This window comes from Oncorhynchus kisutch, linkage group LG14, assembly GCF_002021735.2.
Source record: "Oncorhynchus kisutch isolate 150728-3 linkage group LG14, Okis_V2, whole genome shotgun sequence".
NCBI lineage: Eukaryota > Metazoa > Chordata > Actinopteri > Salmoniformes > Salmonidae > Oncorhynchus > Oncorhynchus kisutch.
The window spans coordinates 40108085-40133598 of NC_034187.2; the positions used below are offsets into that span (position 1 = coordinate 40108085).

A 25514-nucleotide genomic window follows, 5' to 3' on the forward strand; every position below is an offset into this window, starting at 1 on the left:
TTTCTGTCGCATGCTGGTCAAAGCAAGAGTGTTAAAACAGCCTGGACAACCTGTCCCTCTCTCTCTCCAGTTAATGTCACCTGTCTCAACCCTTACTGACACTTACCCATGAGCCCCCTCTTTCCATTTACTGTAACCAACCATCTCCCCCACTGAGCACCGGACGTCCATGGACGCTGAAAAGTAGTTGGAATTTGGTCAGTCCAAATTGGAACCAATTGTAGATGTCTGTTTCACAAGTTTGGTCAGCATATTAAAGAAAAGTAGTTGAGTAGAGTATAGGGCAGTAAAATACAGTACTGAACATAGTTTAGTACAGCACAATGGAGTACAGTATACTTTACTGTACCTAACTACTGTACTGTTCTCTAATGTGATGTCCAAACTTGTGAAAAATATATAAATAACCTATGATTGGTACTGAGTATTTCCGGACCAACCAAATTTGGTCTTGTTTGGGGGCCATGCTCATTAGAATAATAGCCTAACATGCAAAGGAGGATATTACATTTGTCTACCTCTGTTACCCTATTCAGGATACATCACAATGAAGGGAATTACATTAATTCATATTTATGCATTTTTGTATAGCACAGATCAGGTACCCATGATGTCATTCTGTTACCGGTTGTTAAGCCACTTTACTTACTGTAGTTCAATAACCAAAATAGATTTGTTGAACCTCGAGGTGTCTTATCATAGCTGACACCCCATCCTTTCTGCCGACAATTGAATCTTAATTCGGAGTAGATATTTACGAGCTTTTGGAAAACGTGGTCAAACAAAAAATTGGAGGGAGATTTGGACCGTCATTCTGTTACCAAACTTTACGTCTGCACTCTTCAAGTAAAATTTTATGTGGAAATTGTTAAAACTAGTCCTTGTGCGTAGAGTTGTGTGGTTTGTTAAACTTGGAAATGGATGTTTTTGGTTTGGCATACATTTTAAAGTGACATCTGAGTCATTCTGTTACTGTGGAATTGCCCATCTGAGCAAGGTTAACACACCACTTGTTTGCGTATACAGGTATTTGCCAAAGCTACCAGTAATTTACCAAAGTTTCCCAAGTCTTTGGTAATTTTGATAATTTTGATAATTAACAGGTAATCTATGGCAATCCCTATGGTAACTTTGGTAATATTTTAATAACTAAAAATGTGTTCATTTATATAGCAAAAGTTCAGAAATCTGCGTTTTCAAACGCATTCCTTAATCCATTATTTTCTTCAATAGAGTGATGAGGGGTGTGCAACAATAGTTCTTTCACATAAAATACATTTGTCACACATTAGGCAGAAAATAGTTACATTTTCATCCGGTGACAACAGAAGTTCAATGCTATTTTGGCTGCCAGCCACACAAGTAAATGAGCTTACAATCAAAAAGCAAAGTCATTTTTGCCAAATTTATGTAAACATCCTCTCACTGTCAACTGCATTTATTTTCAGCAAACTTAACATGTGTAAATATTTGTATGAACATAAGATTCGCCAACTGATACATAAACTGAACAAGTTCCACAGACATGTGACTAACAGAAATGGAATAATGTGTCCCTGAACAAAGGGGGGGGTCAAAATCAAGTCAGTCAGTATCTGGTGTGGCCACCAGCTGCATTAAGTACTGCAGTGCATCTCCTCCTCATGGACTGCACCAGATTTGCCCTGTTCTTTCTGTGAGATGTTACCCTACTATTCCACCAAGGCACCTGTAAGTTCCTTGACATTTCTGGTGGGAATGGTCCTAGCCCTCACCCTCCGATCCAACAGGTCCCAGACGTGCTCAATGGGATTTAGATACGGGCTCTTCACTGGCCATGGCAGAACACTGACATTCCTGCCTTGCAGGAAATCACGCACAGAACGAGCTGTATGGTTGGTGGCATTGTCATGCTGGATGGTCATGTCAGGTCGCTCCAGAGTACAGGCCTCGGTGTAACGCTCATTCCTTCGACGATAAATGCGAATCCGACCATTACCCCTGGTGAGACAAAACCGCGACTCGTAAGTGAATAGCACTTTTTACCAGTCCTGTCTGGTCCAGCGACGTTGGGTTTGTGCCCATAGGGGATGTTGTTGCTGGTGATGTCTGGTGAGGACCTGCCTTACAACAGGCCTACAAGCCCTCAGTCCAGCCTGTTGCGGACAGTCTGAGCACTGATGGAGGGATTGTGCAACTCGGGCAGTTGTTGTTGCCATCCTCTACCTGTCCCGCAGATGTGATGTTCGGTTGTATCGATCCTGTGCAGGTGTTGTTACACGTGGTCTGCCACTGCGAGGACGATCAGCTGTTCGTCCTGTCTCCCTGTAGTGCTGTCTTAGGCGTCTCACAGTACGGACATTGCATTTTATTGCCCTGGCCACATCTGCAGTCCTCATGCCTCCTTGCAGCATGCCTAAGGCACTTTCACGCAGATTAACAGGGTCCCTGGGCATCTTTCTTTTAGTGTTTTTCAGAGTCAGTAGAAAGTCCTCTTTAGGGTCTTAAGTTTTCATAACTGTCGCTGGATCGAGTCCCCGCGCTTACAAGGTAAAAATCTGTCGTTCTGCCCCTGAACAAGGCAGTTAACCCACAGTTCCCCGTTAAGCCGTCATTGTAAATAAGAACAAATTCTTAACTGACTTGCCTAGTTAAAGGTTCAATAACCTACATTCTTTATATCATTTTTTATCTTTCATTTTACCAGAGAAAAGTAGGCTAAACCGAGAATTTCCAGAGGAAAAGTACCTTCACATCAGCCGGAGCACTGTCTCCTGATTGAATGCTCCTTTGTGAATTCTCATCTGAGTGGAGAAGTGCAACTGAAGAAAAAAAGCATCTAATCAACAGTGGCATTATTTTCAATGATAAAATGGGTTGTTTGGATCCTGGATGCTGATTGGTTAATAGCAAGGAGTTATAATAATTTGGGGGTTCAACTCTAAACCTCATGTGACTCAACATAATTTGTTTTTATCGATGTGTCAAAATAGCTGGTTATGTGATTGTTAATCACTCTAGTTCCCCTGTGTCAATGTAGCAAAGAAGACCGGCAAGGTGATCATCATCGGAGGGGGTGTGTCTGGGCTGGCGGCCGCGCGGCAGTTGCAGAGTTTCGGCATGGATGTGACAGTACTGGAGGCCAGGGTGGGTCAATAGCGCATCACACATTGATACAAGCCCAAGTTCATTGGGGCACGCTGTAGCAAAACACTTCGCAATTGAAAACCAACACTTTTCTTATTGGACAAGGTGAGAAATGATATCTTGTGCCAATTGAACACGACCTACGTCTAACCTTCAGCTAATGCAGTGATACTGACCAGTAATGCAACATTTCGGCCTGGTGGAACAGCTAATGGTTAGGGTTTTCCTCTTTGTTGTGGTAATTTGGTTATTGTTTCCTCAGGACCGTGTTGGGGGGAGAGTGGCCACGTTCCGGAAGGGCAACTATGTGGCTGATCTGGGGGCCATGGTGGTGACAGGACTGGGTAAAGCATTCATTCATAGACACACACAATTACACACACGTACAGCCAGTGCCGGTGGTAATGAACATTACACTGAAGTGCCATCTTGTCAATCCCCCCCCCCCCCGCAACAGTTCTATAACCCTGATAACTTTCCTATCCTGTCCCAATAAAAATCACTTCTATCCCGTGCTCATTTTAACATGCCCAAATCAGAAGTAACTTCCTCCGTTAGCTGCTCGTCTGTCTCTCCCCCGCACCTTCCCTACGCTCCATGTGCTGTCTGTGTGTGTGTGTCCATAGCAACGGCTCCACTTGGACGAGAGAGTAATTTTCCATTGCCTGCTCAGCTGAAGGGCCTATTTTATTTATATATTGTGATTGAAAACAGAAGAACATGTGTTCCTGTTAGGGGGGTAAAATCATGTCCTTCTAAAACTGCTTATAACACACAACTCAGTTTAAAAGGATTCCTGTACTGCCCGTTCCTGTGGGCTGTTAATCCTCTCCCGAACTTGGCTCTAGAATTTCACTCCAGTTCCTGTAGGAATCTCGCTGGACCCACAAGACCCAAGGGAGTCCTGTTCCTATGTCAACTATGTACATGATTTGAAAGCCACTTTGAACAGTAATTTCAAATGGGCCTGCTATGACAGCTTCTCACCAGCAGAGGGTGGTGTTGACCATGTAAATGTAGTCTGGGCCCATATGAGCCAGGTGTCTGAGTAGGAGTGCTGATCTTGGATCTGTCCATAAACATGTCTTCATTATGACCTAAAAGGCCAAACTGATCCTATATCAGCACTCCTGCTGAGACGCCCTGATCAATGTAGTCTGAAGAAATAGGACTGGACAGGCAAATGACGATTTATCACTTTTCTTCTTTGTTTTATGGAAGACATGTGAAACTGTGAGATTCCACAAATGTGTTTCAAATGATACCAAGTTTGGTCATATTCATATTTTTATCACATTCAATATATGCAAGAAAAAAATCTACACTATCTATCCAGCCAGGCTGTTAGAACTACAACTAATGTCATAGTTTAACGTTGCTACCTAATATAGCTTATGTGATATTGTGGGCATAGAACTATTCTATGGCTGTATGCCTATATCCTGATGTTTTATCTGGTGTGTTCTAGGAGGCAATCCCATGGCGGTGGTCAGCAAGCAGGTTAACATGGAGCTAGCCAAGATCAAACAGAAGTGTCCTCTGTACGAAGCCAACGGTCAAGCTGTGAGTGTTGCATCGCTAGCTATTTGGGCCATTCACTTAGTTTGAGTTATGAGGCTTAGGCCACACACTCCATATAATGCCAATGCGCTGCAGTAGAGTGAAATGCTTGTAGAACATTATAACAAAATGAATTGTCGTATTACTTTGGTGTCTCGTGCAAGCGCGCTCGACTTTGAAGTGTCTGCTAACCACAAATGTAACCTACAACCATTTTACTGTATGTAGACATTTATTTCGTTTCCCCCAATGTTAACTCTGCGTTTTGTTATTTACCTCTTGTGCTGAAGATGTTTAGATTTCATCCAGCACACCGCTATGTGCTGTGTTAGCGGGGCCCTTACTTTGTCCGCAGGGCTGCTTGTTTCCGCGGAACGCGAGCAAAGTGCAGGGTGGATTCAGTTAACCACTTAGCAGGGTGGATTCAGTTAGCTGCTTAGCCTAGCGTGTCATCAACAGCAGCTCTGCCCTCTCTTTGTTGAGGCCAGACTCTCCCAATGTAATACCGTTAGACTGGAAATAACCAGCGGTGTTCTCTTCAAACTATTATTTTCTCCCTCTGTCATGCAGCGGTAGGATGTTTGGGGTTATTTTCAGGCCAGGGTCCTGTTCATTAGGGCCAAACATAGAAAAACGTTTTTCAACGCAAAAACGGAAATGATCTCTTCTTATTGGACAAGTTGATGTAGTCCCTACCTGTCTCAGTCCATTTTGTTTGGTGCCTAATGAAAATGACCCTGTTCAGAGGTGGTAGTCAGGGATAGGGCAGCTGGTCACTCTCCACACAGCGCAACTGATTTCCTTTTCTGCAGGGGAAGCTAATTAAGTGTCCTTTTTCAAAGTGTGGTTACATCTGTTTTAACATTTTAAAGGAAAGAGTCACACATTTTGTATCATATGACACAACATACCTGGCTGTATTTCTGCCTGCTAGTGCATCGAAAAGCTCAAACACATGAACATATGAAATGACCCCAGGAATCGAGAGAACAACATTGCTCAGAGATGCACAAATACACCCATTAAAAAAAAAAAAAGTTATATTGTACGTTTGTTTATTTAATTTGTTAATTCTCTCCCCTCTCGACCACCCCCCCCCCCCCCCCGTGTTTATCATCTGGTGGACTGCTAAAGGGTGAACGATGCACAAGCGTATGTATTGCTTTACTACATGATAACATTGTTCACCTATTGTTAATAATTAATGTTCAATCTGATGTCGGTACACATTGAAGTAGACTGTAATAGAACTGGTTCTGTTCTGTCCTTGAGTGTCCTGAAAGGCACCTGTCTGTGTTAACTGTCTGTCGAAGCCTTGTAGTCAGCAATAGCTCCCCCCCCCCCCCCCCCCCAAGAGGTATATTTCTCTTGATCACGTCTCTAATGGTCGAGGAAGCGATTCTTTTCTAAATTGGATTGCTCTTCCTTTATGACTGCATGTTCATGAATAACATGAAATGCTATAATCCCATTGTTCATTATTAATATTTCAATTCTATAATCCTAATGTTCATTGTTGACCTAATCATCAGGTGCCCAAGGAGAAGGACGAGATGGTGGAGCAGGAGTTCAACCGTCTGCTGGAGGCCACTTCCTACCTCAGCCACCAGCTGGACTTCAACTTCCTCAACAACAAGCCTGTGTCCTTGGGACAGGCCCTGGAGGTGGTCATTCAGTAAGTGTTTGGCCCTTTGTCCAGGCATATGCAGGGCTTGGAAACTTGCACAAATTCTGTGGCGATGGTTGTATTTAGTTTTTAATAAAAAAATATATAGATTCCTCTTTCTCAACGGCACATATCAATTCTTAGGTGTTCTTTTGACTGGTAACTTCCAATAGGTTGCAGGAGAAACATGTGAAAGATGAGCAGATAGAGCACTGGAAGAAGATCGTCAAGACCCAAGAGGATCTCAAGGAGCTGTTGAACAAGGTTGACCATGAGTACCACTGTATCTGAGGTCAAAAATATCAACAAAGTAGCTTTAATGTAGATCCCTGTAGATGTACTCTTTTCCCTCCTTTAATCTGTTTTCTCCTCTTGTCTGTCTACCTTTCTCTCTTCCCCCTCATTCTCTCAGATGGTGGGTACCAAGGAGAGGGTCAAGGAGCTTCATCAGCAGCACAAGGAGGCCAGTGAGGTCAAGCCCCCCAGAGACATCACTGCCGAGTTCCTGGTCAAGAGCAAGCACCGCGACCTCGCTGCACTCTGCAAGGTGAGGCTACTCGTGCTCTGTCACACCACCCTACTGTAGAGGCAGAGGATAGGTTTCTTCCATTTTTCCCCAGACCTCAAGTGGACTCCTGATGTGGTTTAAGCATGGTTATGGCCTTAGAGCATCTTAAAACAGATTTGATAGGGCCCTACTTGTTCCATACGAATAGCTTCAAGCTGCAAGCAGTTAATGGCACATTACTTTGATTACTTTCCCGTTTGCTCATTTGTTTTTCCAAAACAAACTTAATTCTTGTACCGTACGGTACTTCCTCCAGACTCTCACACAACGTGGTTAAGCCATACATATAACAGCTGGAGCATCACCTATTTCTAGCCTCCAGACACAATTGGATTAAATTAAAGGTGTTCTCAATGTATGTGTTTTCAATTCAATCATTTTTGGGCAATTATCAGAGTTTTCCAGGGCCTAAAACGAACACCTGCCAAATGTGGGTAAGATGTCTATTTCAGCTTCCCGGGTGGTTCAGTGCTTTAGGGCACTGCAGCGCTAGCTGTACCACCAGAGACTCTGGGTTCGCGCCCAGGCTTGGCCTAGCTTCGTCCGGGTTAGGGAGGGTTTGGCCGGTAGGGATATCCTTGTCTCATCACGCACCAGTGACTCCTGTGGCAGGCCGGGCGCAGTGCACACTGACCAGGTCAGTTTCCTCCGACACATTGGTGCTGCTGGCTTCCGGGTTGGATGCGCACTGTGTTAAGAAGCCAACCAAGGTTGGGTTGTGTTTCGGAGGACGCATGACTTAGTCTCTCCCGAGCCCGTACGGGAGTTGTAGTGATGAGACAAGATAGCAATTACTAACAATTTGATACCACGAAATTGGGGAGAAAAGGGGATAAAAAATTGGCAGGTGGTCAGGGCTCCACGGTGTGTGCAATTCACTCGCATTTGTGAATAGAAATGGTCAAGTAGGATCTGTGTACCGCTGCTGATGGCATTTCAATCAACTAATGAAAAATGTTACTCAGATTTCCAAAATAATTGTGGTTGTTATATAGCAAGTATCTCCTCCATTCAAGTCTTAACTTCATTTGAGTAAACTTATTAGGGGGAAATACAGGGCTTAATGATTATAGCTGACTTTCTGCCACAGTATGAGCTTAGCGCAAAACCTGTTTAATATAGTAAATGAGTGGATTGGATTTGGGTCATTTAAAGGGATACTTTGGGATTTTGGCAATGAGACCCTTTGTCTATTTCCCCAAAGTCAGATGGTTTTTAAATTATTATTATTATTTTTAATCTCTGCTTGCAGTTTGAAGGAAGTTGCTAACTAGTGCAGTTGCTAACTAGCGGTCCACTAGCATGCTAGTAGATACCCATAGACCTGATAACTGTAGTTAGCATCGGCTCCCAAACTACCTCTAACTTCTTTCCTACTGGACACGGAGACATACAAATGGTATTCACGAGTTCATCTGACTCTGGGGGAGTAGATTGCCAACATCCCGAAGTGTCCTTTTAAGCCAAGGAGACAGAAGTGTACTTGAGACCATAGGGGCACATCCTAACTTTCACTTAAATCAAATTTTCAACAAGTTTCCCATTGACGTCAATGCACGACTAAGTGAAAATTCGACATAAGTAGAGCTAAGGATGTGCCTCGGAGACAAAAAAAATGGTAAACACGACGGTTTCTGCAGCATGTGTTTGAGTGGTCTAATGCTTTGCCTGTGTGTATCATTAAAGGCAGTACAGCATCACTTTCAGTGCAGATAAAGCTCCACCTCAAGTGTATTTTTGGGAAGCAAGTTTAAACACAGCTGCTGTCTGAACTCGAGTCGTCTTTTGGTCGACTGCCTCCTGAAAAGGCACTTCTAAGGCTTGACTCAGCCTGGTCTGTCTGGCTGGAAATGGTGTACGCGCACACACACACACACACACACACACACACACACACACACACACACACACACACACACACACACAGAGAGTGTGGCTAGAACAGGGTCGGGGAGGCCTTGGGAAGGTGGGTGTCAATGGCTGCAGGGGTAGGTGATGAAACCTGGACAGAGTGACTCAGTCCATTAAACTGAGTCACCATTTAAACCTTCTTGTGTGCACAAATAGATGTACTCCAGTGTTCCCTGTTCTATTGCTCAGGTTGGCCCCCATGTCTGAAACCAGTCGACTTCAAATGGTTTCCTGAATGCTCCATTGGTGGCCTTTGTGTCTTGCCAAGAAAAATAAATGGGCTCTCTCCTCGTTTTTGTACCTTTACCACTTTTTTCCGCAATTGGTAGTTAGTCTTGTCCCAATTGCTGCAACTCCCGTACTGACTCGGGAGAGGCGAAGGTCGAGAGCCATGCGTCCCCCAAAACACAACCCTGCCCAAGCCGCACTGCTTCTTGACACACTACTCGCTGAACACGGAAGCCAGCCGCACCAATGTACAACTGCCGACCGAAGTCAGCTTGCAGGGACCCGGCCCGCCTACAAGGAGTCGCTAGAGCGCGATGAGACGACGACATCCCGGCCTTAGACCGCTGTGCCACTCGGGAGGCCCCGTGTCTCAGTGTTAAACTCCTTTCTCTTCCCCTCTCCTGTAGGAGTATGATGAGCTGGTGGAGTCGCAGGTCAAACTGGAGGAGAAGCTTCAGGAACTGGAGGCCAACCCACCCAGGTAACACTTGAACATCTTCGCTCCACTGTAAAGGGCTGCTGTTGTGCTATTCTTTAAGCATGTGGGTGTGCTCTAGCCTGGGTGCCAGTCTGTCTCGGCTCTTTCTTATGGAATTGTCATGGTAATGTTTAGCTTGTCAATGACAATGGAGTAGGCAAAAGTACAAACAGATCTGGGACCAGGCTAGATGTGCTCGCATCCGTCTCTTCTTTTTTTTACATCCTCTGCCGATCTCTCCACAGTGATGTGTACTTGTCGTCCCGGGACAGGCAGATCCTTGACTGGCACTTTGCCAACTTGGAATTTGCCAATGCCACGCCCCTCTCTACTCTCTCACTCAAGCACTGGGACCAGGTACACTCACTCACTCATTACTCACTTAGGTCCAGTATGTAGCTTTGTAGTTGATCTGACCAAATTCACATAGAATGTGAGTTCTATATCTATCATCCTCAATGAAAGCCATTCTGATATGTGGTGGATCCATTCTGTGTAATACTTCTGTTTCTCATCCTTAAGTTTCGCCTTTGCGTCTTGCTTTCGATTTTATACACCAGCTTCAAATAGCTGAAAAATATTATTTTTGGTTATTGATAGTACTTAAACCCATTAGACTTTTTACCCATTTTATGTTACAGCCTTGTTCTAAAATGGATTAAATTGTGTTTTTTTTCCTTTGTCAATCTACACAGAATACCCAATAATGCAAAGCAAAATCAGTTTGTAGAAATTATAGCAAAAAAAAAAAAAACTGATATCACATTTGCATAAGTATTCAGACTATTTACTCAGTACTTTGTTGAAGAACGTTTGGCAGTGATTACAGCCTTGAGTCTTCTTGGGTATGACGCTACACTCTTGGCACACCTGTATCAAAGAGTCCGTGGACCTGAGCGTTCTGGAGCAGGTTTTCATCAACGACCGCTCTGTAATTTCCTCTGTTCATCTTTCCCTCGATCCTGACTAGTCTCCCAGTTCCTACTGCTGAAAAACATCCCCACAGCATGTTGCTGCCACGCTTCACCGTAGGGATGGTGCCAGGTTTCCTCCAGATGGGTGGCTTGGCATTCAGGCCAAAGAGTTCAGTCTTTGTTTCATTAGACCAGGGAATATTGTTTCTCATGGTCTGAGAGTCCTTTACGTGCCTTTTGGCAAACCCCAAGTGGCCTGTCATATGCCTTTTACTGAGGATTGGCTTCCGCCTGGTCACTCTACCATAAAGGCCTTATTGGTGGACTACTGCTGAGATGGTTGTCCTTCTGGAAGGTTCTCTGATCTCCACAGAGGAACTCTGGAGCTCTGTCAGAGTGACCATCGGGTTCTTGTTCACCTCCCTGACCAAGGCCCTTCTCCCCCGATTGCTCAGTTCGGCTGGGCGGCCAGCTCTAGGAAAAGTTGTTTGGTGGTTCCAAACTTCTTCCATTTAAGAATGATGGAGGCCACTCTGTTCTTGGGGACCTTCAATGGTGCAGAAATGTTTTGGTACCCTTCCCCAGATCTGCGCCTAGGCACAATCCTGTCTCGGAGCTCTACGGAGAATTCCTTCGACCTCATGGCTTGGTTTTTGCTTAAACGTGCACTTTCAACTGTGGAAACGTATATAGACTGTATCCAGGCTGTATCACAACCGTTTGTGATTGGGAGTCCCATAGGGCACAATTTGGCCCAGTGTCGTCCGGGTTTGGCTGGTTTAGGCCATCATTGTAAATAAGAATTTGTTCTTAACTGACTTGCCTAGTTAAATATGATTCTTAGCAACCAGGTAATGGTAGATTGCTTTGTATATATTGCTGTGATGGTCATGGAATTTTGGATAATGGTTGTTTTGTCAGCGGTTACCCTAAGAACCATTTGAATAGCAAAAAAAAAAAAAGTAGATTTTTCTCCTTCACTCCTGACTGCATGTGCAGAAATGTGATGATCAATGTTTGCTAGCTGTCAGCTTGGCTACAATAGTAGAGGGAATAGCTACATCAAGTCAGTGTTCCCTGTTTTTGGAAAGAGATTTGGGTGCATGCAATTCATGATACTTGTTTGCCACAACACATTGCTCAAACAAGGGGCAACAAAGTTTCTTCACGTTGTGAGGAGTCCATGTTACCGCTGAAACGGACTCATGTGCACTTGTCTTTTTGAATGCCTGGATGGCTTCAGTCATCTGTTTGTTCTACAACACACAATTCTTAAACTGTCTAGTTTTGTGTCTTCTCGTCTCTCCTTATATTGGTTGTTCGATGATAACCAGGCTTAATTTTATTATACTGTTTATCAAATCAAAATTGATTTGTCACATGGGCCGAATACAACCGGATTTAACCTTACTATGAAATGCTTACGTAGAAGCTCTTAAACAACAGCAGAATTGAAGAAAGAGTTCATCAAATATTTACTAAATCAACTAAAGGAAGACACTTAAATGTTGTAAGTAACACAATATAATAACAATAACGAGGCTATATACAGGGGGTACTGGTACTGAGTCAATGTGCAGGGGTAGAGGTTAGTCGAGGTAATTTGTACATGTAGGTAGGGGTAAAGTGACTGCATTAAAAATAATTTATTTTACAATAATTTATTACAAAAAACACAAGGAAAGGGTAACATTAACGTATTCGAACATGAAGGACAAACAATACAGCATCAAGACACTAATAATAGACAGCGCGCAGCAGTGTAAAAACAAAGGGGGGTGTCAATGTAAATAGTTCAGCAGTCTTATGGCTTGGGGGTAGAAGCAGTTAAGGAGCCTTTTGGACCTAGACTTGGTGCTCCGGTACCACTTGCCGTGGGGTAGCAGAGAGAAAAGTCTGACTTGGGTGACTGGAATCTTTGACAATTTTTGGGGTCCTCGATAACCGGAAGCTTGGCTCCAGTGATGTACTGGGCTGTACACACTACCCTCTGTGTCTTACGGTCGGATGTTGAGCAGTTGTCATACCAGGTGGTGATGAAACCGCGCCAGCCCTACCACTATTTTGTCGTCAGCAAACTTAATGATGGTGTTTGAGTCGTGCTTGGCCATGCAGTCGTGGGTGAACAGGGAGTACAGGAAGGGACTAGGCACGCACCCTTGAAGGGCCCCAGTCTTGAGGATCAGCATGGCAGATGTGTTGTTGCCTACCCTTACCACCTGTAGGTGGCCCGTCAGGAAGTCCAGGATCCAGTTGCAGAGGGAGGTGTTTAGTTCCAGGGTCCTTAGTTTAGTGATGTGCTTTGTGGGCACTATGGTGTTGAACACTGAGCTGTAGTTAATGAATAGCATTCTCACAGGTTTTTCCTTTTGTCTAGGTGGGAAAGGGCAGTGTGGTTGTGTCATCGGTGGATCTGTTGGGGCAGTATGCAAATTTGAGTGCATCTAGGTTTTCCGGGACGATGGTGTTTATGTGAGCCGTGACCAGCCTTTTCAAAGCACTTCCTGGCAATAGACATGAGTGCCATGGGGCAGTAGTCATTCAGGCAGGTTACCTTCGCTTGGTTACCTTCGCTTGGGACTATGGTAGTCTGCTTGAAACATGTTATTACGGACTCTGTCAGGGAGAGGTTGAAAATGTCATTGACGACACTTGCCAGTTTCTCTAACTTGCCACGTCCTGGTAATCTGTCTGGCTCCGCGGCCTTGTTAATGTTGGTTGGGTTTCCCTTCGTAGTCTGTAATAGTTTGCAAGCCCTGCCACATCCGATGAGCGTCGTAGCCGGTGTAGTAGGATTCAAACCTAGTCCTTTATTGATAGTTTGACTGTTCGTCTGAGGGCATAGCGGGATTTCTTATTAGTGTCCCGCTCCTTGAATGCGGCAGCTTTAGCCTTTAGCTCGGTGTGGATGTTGCCTGTAATCCATGGCTTCTGGTTGGGATATGTACGTATGGTCATTGTGGGGACGACGTTGTCGATACACTAGTCGGTGACTGAGGTGGTATACTCCTCAATGCCATTGGATGAATCCCGGGACATATTCCAGTCTGTGCGAGCAAGACAGTCCTGTAGTGTACATTCCACGTCATCTGACCACTTCTGTAATGTGCGAGTCACTGGTACTTCCTGCTTTCATACGCAGGAATCAGGAGGATAGAATCATGGTCAGATTTTCCAAATGGAAGCTGGGGGAGAGCTTTGTAGCCATCTCTATGTGTGGACTAAAGGTGGTCTAGAGTTTATTTTCCTCTGGTTGCACATGTGACATGCTGGTCGAAAATTAGGTACAACGGATATAAATTGCATTAAAGTCCCCGGCCACTAAGAGTGCCGCCTCTGGATTAGTATTTTCTTGTTTGCTTATGGCCTTATACAGCTTGTTGAGTGTAGTCTTAGTGTCAGCATCGGTTTGTGGTGGTAAATAGACAGCTACGAAAAATATAGTTGACTCTCTGGGTTAATAGTGTATAGCTCGAGACTTCTTTAATATTAGACATTGCGTACCAGCTGTTATTGACAAATATACACACATCGCTCGTCTTACCAGACATGGCTGCTCTGTCCTGCCGATGCATGGAAAACCCAGCCAGCTTTATAATATCCGTGTCGTCGTTCAGCCACGACTCTGAAACATAAGATATTACATAATGCCCTGTTTGGTAGGACGGTCTCGATCGTAGATCATCCAGTGATAACCATCTGTTCTGTTGGCCAACGTGCAAAGGCGGATTAATTCTCACAAGGCACTCCGGCCTCCGCCACACCTCTATTTCAGTCTTTTCTTCATGCAAAGGATGGGGATTTGGGCCTGGTCTCGGGGAAGCAGTATGTCTTTTACGCCAGACTCATTAAATAAATAAAAATCTTTGTCCAGTTGGAGGTGAGTAATCGCTGTTCTGATGTCCAGATGCTCTTTTCGGTCACATGAGACAGTAGCAGCAACATTGTGTACAAAATAAGTTAAACAAACAAATAGCACAGCTGGTTAGGAGCCTGTAAAACGGCAGCCATCCCCTTCTGCACCTTTTGTTTTGAGTAAAGTTTGTTGCCTTAAAATGTATTTATCAACTTTATTTATCTATTTTATTTTCATGAGCTTCATCCATAATCGTCGGTTACAAGATTTATACAATTACCGTTCTAGCCCTATATATTGCGCCTTCATGATTTCTTCCTGCAGTACATGGACTTTCCCTTCTCTAAACCAATCCATCTTGTCCTGGCAATTCTCTCTCCTAGTATGCACATCCATACTAGATCCGATTTCAAACACGTACTATACACGGCTATTAGACACCAGATCTTGTTGAATTCATTCCTTTCAAACCACCAGGCTATAGTCCCCCGTAAACGGCAGGTACCCTTCTAAGCTCTTGTAAACCAATCAATCAAATGTCTTTTTATGAACCCCCTTACAGATACCTAGCCTAAAATAATTTAAAAAATGCAGAGGCAGAAACTACAAATAATAATAATTGAATTTCTGAGTGTTTAAAATGTATCGATTTGTTGTGCTGTTTTCTCCTTGTCCCCTGTAAACCATATATAACCCACATTTTGTGTTCTCTCTCCCTTTTTTCTCCTGTCCAGGACGACGACTTTGAGTTCACAGGCAGCCACCTGACAGTGAGGAATGGCTACTCCTGTGTCCCCGTGGCTCTGGCCGAGGGCCTGGACATCAAACTGAACACGGCGGTGCGTCAGGTCCGATACACCGCCTCTGGTAAGTTTACAGGATATTTGTGGGTAGCTGCGCTTATGCTCGTTTGTCAATCTGTGTCTTTTTCTTTTGTGTTGTCTGTCTGGGTGTGTCAGTCTGTGTATTCCTTTGTTTGTGTGTTAAACGTGTGTGCGGTGGGGAACCTGTGTGTGCAGGGCCAAATGAATGCAGGGACTTACCAGGGCTGAAGCCCCTGGGCCAAGGTCTGCGGGAGGCCCAAGAGGAAAACAATTATAACATTGAGGAAATACAGTGCATTTGGAAAGTATTCAGACCCCTTCACTTTTTACACATTTTGTTACGTTACAGCCTTATTCTAAAATGTATTAAATAGTTGTTTCCCTGATCAATCTACACACAATACCCCATAAATGACAAGTCAAAGTTTAAATTATTTATTTTTTTATTCCCCCCAACTGGTTAAAAAAAGGGTTTAAAAAAAACGGATTTACATTTAAGTAAATATTCAGACCCTTTACTCAGTACTATGTTGAAGCACCTTTTGGCAGCAATTTACAGCTTCATGTCTTTGGTATACACTACAAGCTCGGCACACCTGTATTTTGGGAGTTTCTCCCATCCTCTGCCGATCCGCTCAGGCACTGTCCTGTTGGATGGGGAGCATCGCTGCACAGCTAATTTTCGGTCTCTAGAGGTGTTCATGTCCGAGCTCTTGCTGTGTCAGTCAAGGATATTCAGAGACTTGTCCCAAAGCCACTCCTGCATTGTATTAGCTGTGTGCTTAGGGTTGTTGTTCTGTTGAAAGGTGAACCTTCACCCCAGTCTGAGATCCTGAGCACTCTGGAGCAGGTTTTCCTCAAGGATCTCACAGTACTTTACTCCATATTTCCTTCGATCCTGACAAGTTTCTCAGTCCCTGCTGCTGTTAAACATCCCCACAGCATGACGCTGCCACCACCATGCTTCACTGTAGGGATGGTTCTTGGTTTCGTCCAGACGTGACACTTGGCAGAGTTCAATCTTGGTTTCATCAAACCAAGAATCTTGTTTCTAATGGTCTGAGTCCTTTTAGGTGCTTTTTGGCAAACTCCAAGCAGGCTGTCATGTCTTACTGAGTGAGCTCTGTCTGGCCACTACCATAAAGGCCTGTTTGGTGGAGTGCTGCAGAGATGCTTGTCCTTCTGCAAGGTTCTCCCAACTCCACAGAGGAACTCTGGAGCTCTGTCAGTGACCATCGGGTTCTTGGTCACCTCCCTCAGTTTGGCCTCGCGGCCAGCTCTAGGAAGAGTCTTGGTGGTTCTAAACTTCTTTAATTTAAAAATGGAGGCCACAGTGTCCTTGGATTTTTTTTATTTTTTTTTTATGCGCTGAAACTTCTTGGTACCCTCCGTCAGAGCTGTTTCTCGACACTCCTGTCTCCGAGCTCTACGGACAATTCCTTCGACTTTTTTGCTCTGACATGTACTGTCAACTGTGGGACCTTTTTTAAAATATTTTTTATATAGACAGGTGTGTGCCTGTCCAATCAATTGAATTTACCACAGGCGGACTTCAAGTTGTAGAAACATCTCAAACATGGTCAATGGGATCAGGATGCACCTGAGCTCAATTTTGAGTCTCATAACAAAGGGTCTGAATACTTAAGATATTTCTGCTTTTTATATGATTTTATATTAATGCACACACTGAACAAAAATATATAAAATAAATACAACATGTTAAGTGTTGGTCTCATGAGCTGAAATAACAGATAGCAGAAATTTAACATCCCTTTTTTATTGAGAATTTCTCCTTTGCCAAGATAATCCACTGACCTGACAGGTGTGGCATAATCAAGAAAATCATTAACCTGCATGATCATTACTCAGGTGCAGTTTTGACACAACACACACAAATGTCTCAGGTTTTGAGGGAGCATGCAACTGGAATGCCTACTGCAGGAATTTCCACCGGAGCTGTTGCCAGATAATTGAAATTTCATAAGCCTCTAACTTCATCTCAGAGAATTTGTCAGTACATTCAACTGGCCTCACATCCGCAGTCCAGTTGTCTGGGGGCGAGCGGTTTGCTTGCCGTTACCGATGTTGTGAACAGTGCTCCCCGTGGTGGTGGAGTTATGGTATCGGCAGGCATAAGCTACGGACAACGAACACATTTTATCGATGACAATTTGAATACAGAGATACTGTGACGAGGTCCCCTGTCGGCCATTCATACACTGCCATCACCTCATGTTTCATTGGGATAATGCACGGCCCCATGTCGCAAGGACCTGTACACAATTCCTGGAAGCTGAAAATGTCTGTTCTTCCATGGCCTGCATACTCACCAGACATGTCACCCATTGAGCCTCTTATTGAGCCTCTTTGGGATGCTTTGGGATACTTGTAGGACAGCGTTTTCCAGTTCCCGCCAATATTCAGCAACTTCGCACCGTCATTGAGTGGGACAACATTCCACAGGCCACAATCAGCGTCCTGATCAACTCTATGCGAAGATGTCGCATTGCATGAGGCAAATGGTGGTCCCACCAGATACTGACTGGTTTTCGAGTCTACACCCTACCTTTTTTCTTTTTAAGGGTATCTGTGAACAACTGATGCATATGTGAAATCTGTAGGTTAGTGCCTAATGATTTTCTATTTTTTTAATTGACTAATTTCCTATCTTTGGAATTGTTGCATTTTTATATTGCCCCCTAATATTGTACAATCTGTTTCTTTGCCCTGGGCTATGTTTGAATTCAATTTGTGTTGTATTAAAAATTATTCAGCTTATGTCTTTTGTCATGTAAATGACATAGTATTGCATGAAATATGCATGAAATATTTTATTTGGACCCTTCAACAACAACAACAAATCCCATGTGTGATAACCCTAAAATGCCTCTGCTGAACTGTAGCCTATGGCAAATATTATGGCTTTATTATAAAGGGCCTTCTTCAACAGGAAATGTACCAAGCATCGAATTTCATCTGGTGCACAGACTTGTTTTGTGGGGGGGGTGTTGATGTTTGACTAATTGCGTGTATGTCTCTCGGATCTCCAGGCTGTGAGGTGATTGCGGTGAACACACGCTCCACCACTCAGACATTCATTTACAAGTGCGACGCGGTTCTGTGCACCCTACCCCTGGGTGTCATGAAGCAACAGCCCCCTGCCGTACAGTTTGTTCCCCCCCTGCCCGAGTGGAAGACCTCTGCTATCCAGAGGATGGGCTTTGGCAACCTCAACAAGGTACGGAACACCCCTCTTGGCTTTGCCACACTTATTTTAGGTGTTTATCCATGTGGATTGAGATGAATGTAAGACTTGAGTCTTGCTGCTGTACAAAATTGATGTTTAAATTTTTTTTTTTTTAAAGCCTCTTTGCTCACTTGTTAGTAAACAACTAGGAAGCAAAGTAAAATCATAGATATTTCCCGCAGTCAAGACATGTATTTCACTCACCCTGTCAATTCATTAGCATCCTGAGGCACCACTTTGCGTCCAGCATGAATCAGCCCAGGTGTTTTGTACATACAGTGCAAAAAAAACAAGGTTACCTCTCTCTCCAAAATAGCATTTTATCCTGGTTTATATCAGCCCTGGGAGGGAGAGTTGGGGAGTGTGTACGGGTGGGTGGGTGAGTGAGTGAGGGTTTTGTCAATCTGTTAGTAATCAGATCAGAATCCAATCTCCACTTTTTCCCTCCCTCTTTTCTCACTAAGCCCCAATGTGCATCATCTACTGCAGAGTTTCTATCTCCTAATTCGGCTGCAGCAGAAAATGCTGCATCATTATGCAATGTGGGACCTGTTTGATGCCTCGTGGCCACCAGAGGGAGCGCTGCCTCTGGATATAATTGAATAGAGCCTAAACTCCACAACCTTTTTATCAGCAAAACACCCTAATGACAGCATTTTGTAATATGAAAATATTTTGAGGGGAAGTGGGTCTTAAACAAATTAGACAAATCGGTTGGAACCATAGAACCGCTATCTAATTCTGTGTTTAGTGTAATGATGAAATGCAGTCGCTCAGGCTTCTCACATTTGGTTAAGTTCCATCTTTCCCTCGGGTGTCTCTTATGAAACCGTTCTCTTCTGATTCGTCCGACTCTTCAGGGTTCTTTCCATATAGTGAGCCGTGCCAGATCACTAGCATCATCAGAAAGGCCCAGAGTTCAGAATTCCTCCCAGTCTCATGCTCCAACCTGTTTTTGTTACCTCGCCACAGGCCACCAAACCAGACGTATTGCCCAACTCCAAACTTTGCCTGGGAAACTGCCCTGACTAGATTAGTATGTGTTTTTGGTGTGTGTTGAATCACTCATGCTGATATTGTGTGTCCCTCCCGTCACTAGGTGGTACTGTGCTTTGACCGTGTCTTCTGGGACCCTAGTGTGAACCTGTTTGGCCATGTGGGCAGCACGACAGCCAGCAGGGGAGAACTCTTCCTCTTCTGGAACCTCTACAAAGGTGAGCACAGTGAACCAGGTGGTTCTCTCATCACTGTGGCAATTGGGATCTTTCTCAATCAAATGTAGTTTAAAAAGCTCTTTTTACATCAGCAGTTGTTTTAAGTGCTTTACAGATACCTAGCCTGAAACTCAAAAGAGTAAGCAATGAAGAAGCACAGTGGTTTGGGGGAAAAACTCCTGTTTTCTTAGATTTAAATGTTCGTCCTTTCATCTCCTTCATTGCACTGATCTGAAAGAACTGACCAGGTTAAAGGCGGCCTAATGATCTTCTTCCACCATGTAGTTTTCAATTGTCAAGTTGTCCACAGTGCAGATAAAAGGGAGGACGCAAGGAGAGGCTGGATTTGTCAGCAATTGAGATCGAGACTTGGTGGCATTTTGGATGAAGTCATCCATTTTTGACTTGGGCAGTATTTCATTCACCTATGCCTCTGAAGTTCATCAATGTGTCCCCCCCCCCCCCAGCCCCCATACTGCTGGCACTGATGGCAGGAGAGGCGGCTGGCATCATGGAGAACATCAGTGATGATGTCATCGTCGGACGCTGCCTCGCCATCCTCAAAGGCATCTTTGGAAGCAGTGCAGTACCGCAGGCATGTGCGAATTGGCTTTCTTTGGACATAGAAATAGAATTACACTCAATATGGCTGCTGGTCCACCCATCACGGAATGTTGACTTGAATCAGAATTTTTGTTCTAGTTATGTTTCTATGAGTCCTCTCAAACCACCAGTCAAATATGTCATGTAAGCTAATCATATGTAGTTATTCATGTTGATTAGCTTTGGAACTGTTTAGTATTTACCAACCATATTTACTGGAATCTGATATCGGCATGGAAACTCACCGCTGTTTGTTGTCACGGCAGCCCAAGGAAACGGTGGTGACGCGTTGGCGTGCCGACCCCTGGGCGCGGGGCTCCTACTCGTACGTGGCGGCCGGTTCCTCTGGTAACGACTATGACCTCATGGCCCAGCCCATCACCCCTGGCCCCGCCATCCCCGGAGCGTCACAGGTAACACATCTGACCACTGTGATACATTATGAGACAGTTTCCCGGATAGACATTAAACTCCTGGGTCAATAAGCATGCTGTGGAGAATCTCCTTTTAAAAGTGCTTTCTGGTCCAGGACTAGTCTGTGCCCGGGAAACGGTACTCTATACACTACATATTAGCGATTAACACCGGTAACCAGGATCCTGCGACCACTTCAAATCTCCACAAAAAATGTTATGACAAGACCTCGGGGGGGGATTCCCCCAATGTCGCACTAATGCAATTCCACAATATACATAACATGCGCAGCAGCAAATTGGCCAAAAATGTAATAGCACCTTATCCCGAACAGGTTATCCCATGGAAGCCTTTAGCCTAACGTATTTATTTCACACACAGTTGTCATAAATTCAAAGCACACGCATCATTGACTGCACACGCGACCTGAATGCAGTTTTCATTAGAACTGAAAATTCTATCCTTTTCCAACCCAATCCCAGTGAGCTGAAGTCTGAGCCATAGTCCGACATCACAAAAATGAAATGAAGCTGAACATTTTGAGAACCTTAGGGTATATACGGTGCCTTCAAAGTATTCACACCCCTTTTTCAACATTTTGCTGTGTTACAGCCTGAATTTGAAATGGATTAAACTGATATGTTTTGTCACTGGCCTACACCCAATACCCCATAATGTCAGTGGAATTTGAACTTAATTTTTTATTTATTAATGAAATGCTGAAATGTCTGGAGGCAACTATTTAACCCCCACAGTTCAAGACAACACATTTGCTTACCAAGCCAGATAAGTTGAATGGGCTCTGTGTGCAATAAATATGTTTAACATGAATTTTGAATGACTACCTCATCTCTGTACCCCACACATAAAATTATTTATGTAGGTCCCTCAGTCGAGCAGTGAATTTCAAACACAGATTCAACCACAAAGACCAGGGAGGTTTTCCATTGCCTTGCAAAGGGCAGACATTGAATATCCTTTTGAGCATGGTGAAGTTATTAATTACACTTTGGATGGTGTATCAATACACCCAGTCACTACAAAGATACAGGCGTCCTTCCTAACTCAGTTGCCGGAGAGGAAAGAAACCGTTCAGGGATTTCACTCTGAAGCCAATGGTGACTTTAAAACAGTTGGTGTTTAATGGCTGTGATAGGAAACAACTAAGGATGGATCAACATTGTAGTTACTTCACAATACTAACCCATTTGACGGAGTGAAAAAAAAGGAACCTGTGCAGAATACGAATATTCTGAAACATGCATCCTGTTTGCCACAAGGCACTGAAGTAATACTGCAAAAAATGTGGTAAAGCAATTCACTTTATTTCCTGAATGCAAAGTGTTATGTTTGGGGCAAATCCAATACAACACATTACTCAGTACCACTCTCTCCATCATGTTGTGGGTATGCTTGTAATTGTTAAGGACTGAGGAAAATCCAAGAGGAAAACTTGGTTCTGTCAGTTTTCCACCAGACACTGAGAGATGAATTCATGTGTCAGCAGGACAATAACCTAAAACACAAGGCCAAATCTACACTGGAGTTGCTTACCAAGAAGACATCGAATGATCCTGAGTGGCCTAGTTACAGTCTGCTTGAAAAGCTATGGCAAGACTTGTAAATGGTTGTCTAGCAACGATCAACAACCAATTTGACAGAGCTTGGAAGAATTTAAAAAATATTATGTGCAAAGCTCTTAGACTTTACCCAGAAAGACTGTAATCGCTGCTGAAGGGGATTCTAACATGTATTGACTCAAGTGTGAATACTTATTTTAAATTATTTATTTCTGTATTTCATTTTCAATACATTTTCTAATATTTCTAAAAGCATGTTTTCACTTTGTCATTATCGGGTGTTGCGTGAGAAAGTCTAGGGCTATGAATGCTTTCTGAAGGCACTGTATTAATTTAAACTAGTGTGGAGGACAACGTGGCGGATGTGGGCGGCAGCAGAGTGAGGAGACGAAACAGCCTTTGGGCATAGAAAAAGTGCAGAGAGAAACTATTTAGTTATGAACTGAAGGATGAAAATATTGGAGTAAAGTAGGCTAATGCAATTGAAGGCATGTATCAAATTCTTCCTTATACTGAAATTCCCAAAGTCCTATCCAAATATTTAAAGCAATAGTTTGTGTGTGTGTGGTCTCCTAGATGATCATTTCGGCACCGTTTTGATTGGGACAGTGCCATCGTGCTGCTTTGAGACAATCGTGGGGGACTCTAGATAACTAAACTGACATGGATTGATTTTTCACTGCATCTCTGTTTGGATATTCGGTAACAATTAGGCTAGGGAGCTGAGCGCTAATGATCACATTTTCTAGTTTGACCATATGTTAACTGATCAGAACATTTTGCTATCATGTTATACAAGTGGATTTTGTTCTTCAGCGTGTCCTACTCATGACCAAAAGCCTGTGACTTCTCTGATAATCAATCAATGTTTATATAATATTTTTTGTTTCACTGAATCGGTCTGTAGATGTGGTTAATTGATCTCTGGCTGGACGGGTGGAAGTGGTAGCTTATTTGTTTGCTCATCTATCGTCCCAATCTGACAAACCCAGAATCTTGACTCCTGTCTCGCATGAAAAGTCCCTACTTTGTTTTGTATTATCAAAGCACGTCTCGCCTGTGTATGTCAAAAATACTGCTGTAACATTTCACCCGCTTCTCTGCTCTGTCATGCTGCTGCCCATAATATGAGCGCTTCGGTAGGGAAGGTTTGATCAACAAATATCAGAACAGAGTTGGTCACCGTTTTAAGATACGTTACCTTGACATTTAAACAATTTCCTTATAAACAAAGACTATAACCCCCCCCCCCATCTGAATCATTAAACGGCCCGTTGCTCTAAGCCAATGAGAATGTTGAATATTGCCACACGCTAGAAAGTCGCTCTGCACATTTCATGCATTTTTTTGGCCAATCCCATTCACTAAACCACCAGAGCATGTGTGCAAATCTCATCCTCCTTAGCCAACCCACAATTATTTGACCAAACCGAGTGGTTCCCGACAGATGTTTTAGGGTCGTTCTGATGTTGACACACTAATTGACGGGAACACTCAAATTTATGTTTGGGATGATGAGTTTGTCGTTTTGATGGTTTAGTTTTTTTTCTCTCCCCATTTTTTTTCGCAGCCTGTCCCTCGTCTGTTCTTCGCTGGGGAGCACACTATCCGGAATTACCCGGCCACGGTGCATGGTGCCCTGCTCAGCGGCCTGCGAGAGGCGGGACGCATCGCAGACCAGTTCCTGGGCGCCATGTACACCCTCCCCCGACAGGCCACACCCACCACCACCCTTCAGCCCTCCCCCAGCGTCTAGACCCCTTTCCCTTTACAATGTCCTCCCATGTTCAAGTGATGTCAGTGACTCCTGTTAACAAAGACTCTTTAGATGTAAAGAATGTGCCTGTGTTTTTGTTTTAATCCCACCAATGCTAATATATGGACAGAACAGTGAAACCCCAATGTACATTCCCAAAGGACGAGCCAGCACCAGCACATTACTTAGCCTGTTCTTGTCCCCTTAATATGACCACATCCACCACCACCTCACTAAGTCAACGCTGTGAGTCCTCATAGCTGATGCAGCTAGGTGGAACCTTCAATGGAAGTCTCAGATGGTTCAGTCTCCCTTCCGGCTCTGCTAGCTAACCTCCGTGCTGCTAGAAGGTGATTAGTCATGGATGAGGGTAGGAATTGGCCTATTTGGATGGACCAGGGTCTACTATGAGCAGGGTAGCCAGTTCCTACCCCAGTAGGATGTCACTAGTGTCATAGCTGACCTTGTTCCAGTGATAAAGATGGATGGGCTGAAGAGGAGGAACAACAGAGGGCAGCCGATCAAACGCTGCTCCCTACCTACTGTACTTGTAAAGGGCAGGTGTGCTGTGCTATCTAGCAACACAATTGCACTCACTCCCATTGAAACGCTAGTTGCTGCAATGTTGTAGCCTACAAGTGCATTGTATTGATTATTTTAAGGCTACTGTCGTTAAAGTTAGTTGTAGGGTTGGAGGAAAGAAAAGTTTTGTATTGAAATGCAAAAAGATACATACTATGATTGAGTGAGAAATTCCAGTTGTGAATGTTTCTTAATTATTTTAACAGCTAGTTTTGATATTTTGTTGTCATTACATACTTTAAAAAACTTTTGTCGTTTTGGGTATAAAAATAAATACATCTTGCCATCTTGTGTGTCAAGAGAACTAGTTTCTTATTGAACAAGTTCAGATGGTATCTGCAGTGTTTCATTCAGGTTTCATCCCCTAGTTAACACAATCCAGGTGGTTATGAGTGGAGGAGACAATCTCTCCTTTCTCCTGAAGTGTACACTTGTTCACTACCCACAACTCTAAAAGCATTGGGTTGTAGGCATGGGCTAGTGGGAGTTTCTGCCATATTTATACCAGTAATTTCCTTTTAAAATCAATATAGGGATGTGAACACGTGCAGACCTTGGGAGGAAGGAGAGATAATTGGGACTCCCCACTAGCCACACATCGCTGACCTGGGTGGCCACAGTGTTTTATGTAGTGTTGACTTCCTGTCCTCTTCCTGACCATTGGCCTGCTCCCTGGAGCGTGTGGTGGCTGCGACAGGCTTTGCCAGCTTACGCCATTGTAGGGGTCTGATGGACCAATGGAAAAATTGCACTGGGAAGTTTGGGAACATAGCTCAATGCCAATATCTCTATATTAGAGGGAATTTTCCTGTGCATAGAACTGTGGACCACAGCGGTTTGACTTAACTATAGTAACTTTGGTTGGAAATGTATTGAAATAGCTCTCAAGGTTGGCACTGGGTTATTTCCATGTGTGGTTTACCATGGGGCTCAGGGTGGCTGGTGGGCTTTGTATTATCTATACACACACTGTTTCCATTGGAGTTC

At 43.9% G+C, this 25514-nt stretch overlaps 1 protein-coding gene across 5 annotated transcripts in view; it reads left to right on the forward strand.

Moving 5' to 3' along the window:
• The window catches only part of LOC109903851 (lysine-specific histone demethylase 1A), a 28074-nt gene extending 3246 nt beyond the window's left edge, over positions 1 to 24828 (forward strand). For all 5 annotated transcript variants that reach the window (XM_020500842.2, XM_020500844.2, XM_020500843.2 and 2 more), the window contains exons 7-21: positions 3020 to 3126; positions 3389 to 3470; positions 4595 to 4689; positions 5821 to 5838; positions 6219 to 6361; positions 6526 to 6616; positions 6765 to 6899; positions 9467 to 9540; positions 9783 to 9894; positions 15042 to 15174; positions 18182 to 18369; positions 19478 to 19592; positions 20060 to 20187; positions 20462 to 20608; positions 23760 to 24828. In XM_020500842.2, the coding sequence (XP_020356431.1) occupies positions 3020 to 3126; positions 3389 to 3470; positions 4595 to 4689; positions 5821 to 5838; positions 6219 to 6361; positions 6526 to 6616; positions 6765 to 6899; positions 9467 to 9540; positions 9783 to 9894; positions 15042 to 15174; positions 18182 to 18369; positions 19478 to 19592; positions 20060 to 20187; positions 20462 to 20608; positions 23760 to 23945 (1754 nt within the window). In that variant the 3' untranslated portion in view covers positions 23946 to 24828. The remainder of the gene's footprint in view (positions 1 to 3019; positions 3127 to 3388; positions 3471 to 4594; positions 4690 to 5820; positions 5839 to 6218; positions 6362 to 6525; positions 6617 to 6764; positions 6900 to 9466; positions 9541 to 9782; positions 9895 to 15041; positions 15175 to 18181; positions 18370 to 19477; positions 19593 to 20059; positions 20188 to 20461; positions 20609 to 23759) is intronic.
• The last annotated feature ends 686 nt before the right edge of the window (positions 24829 to 25514 follow it).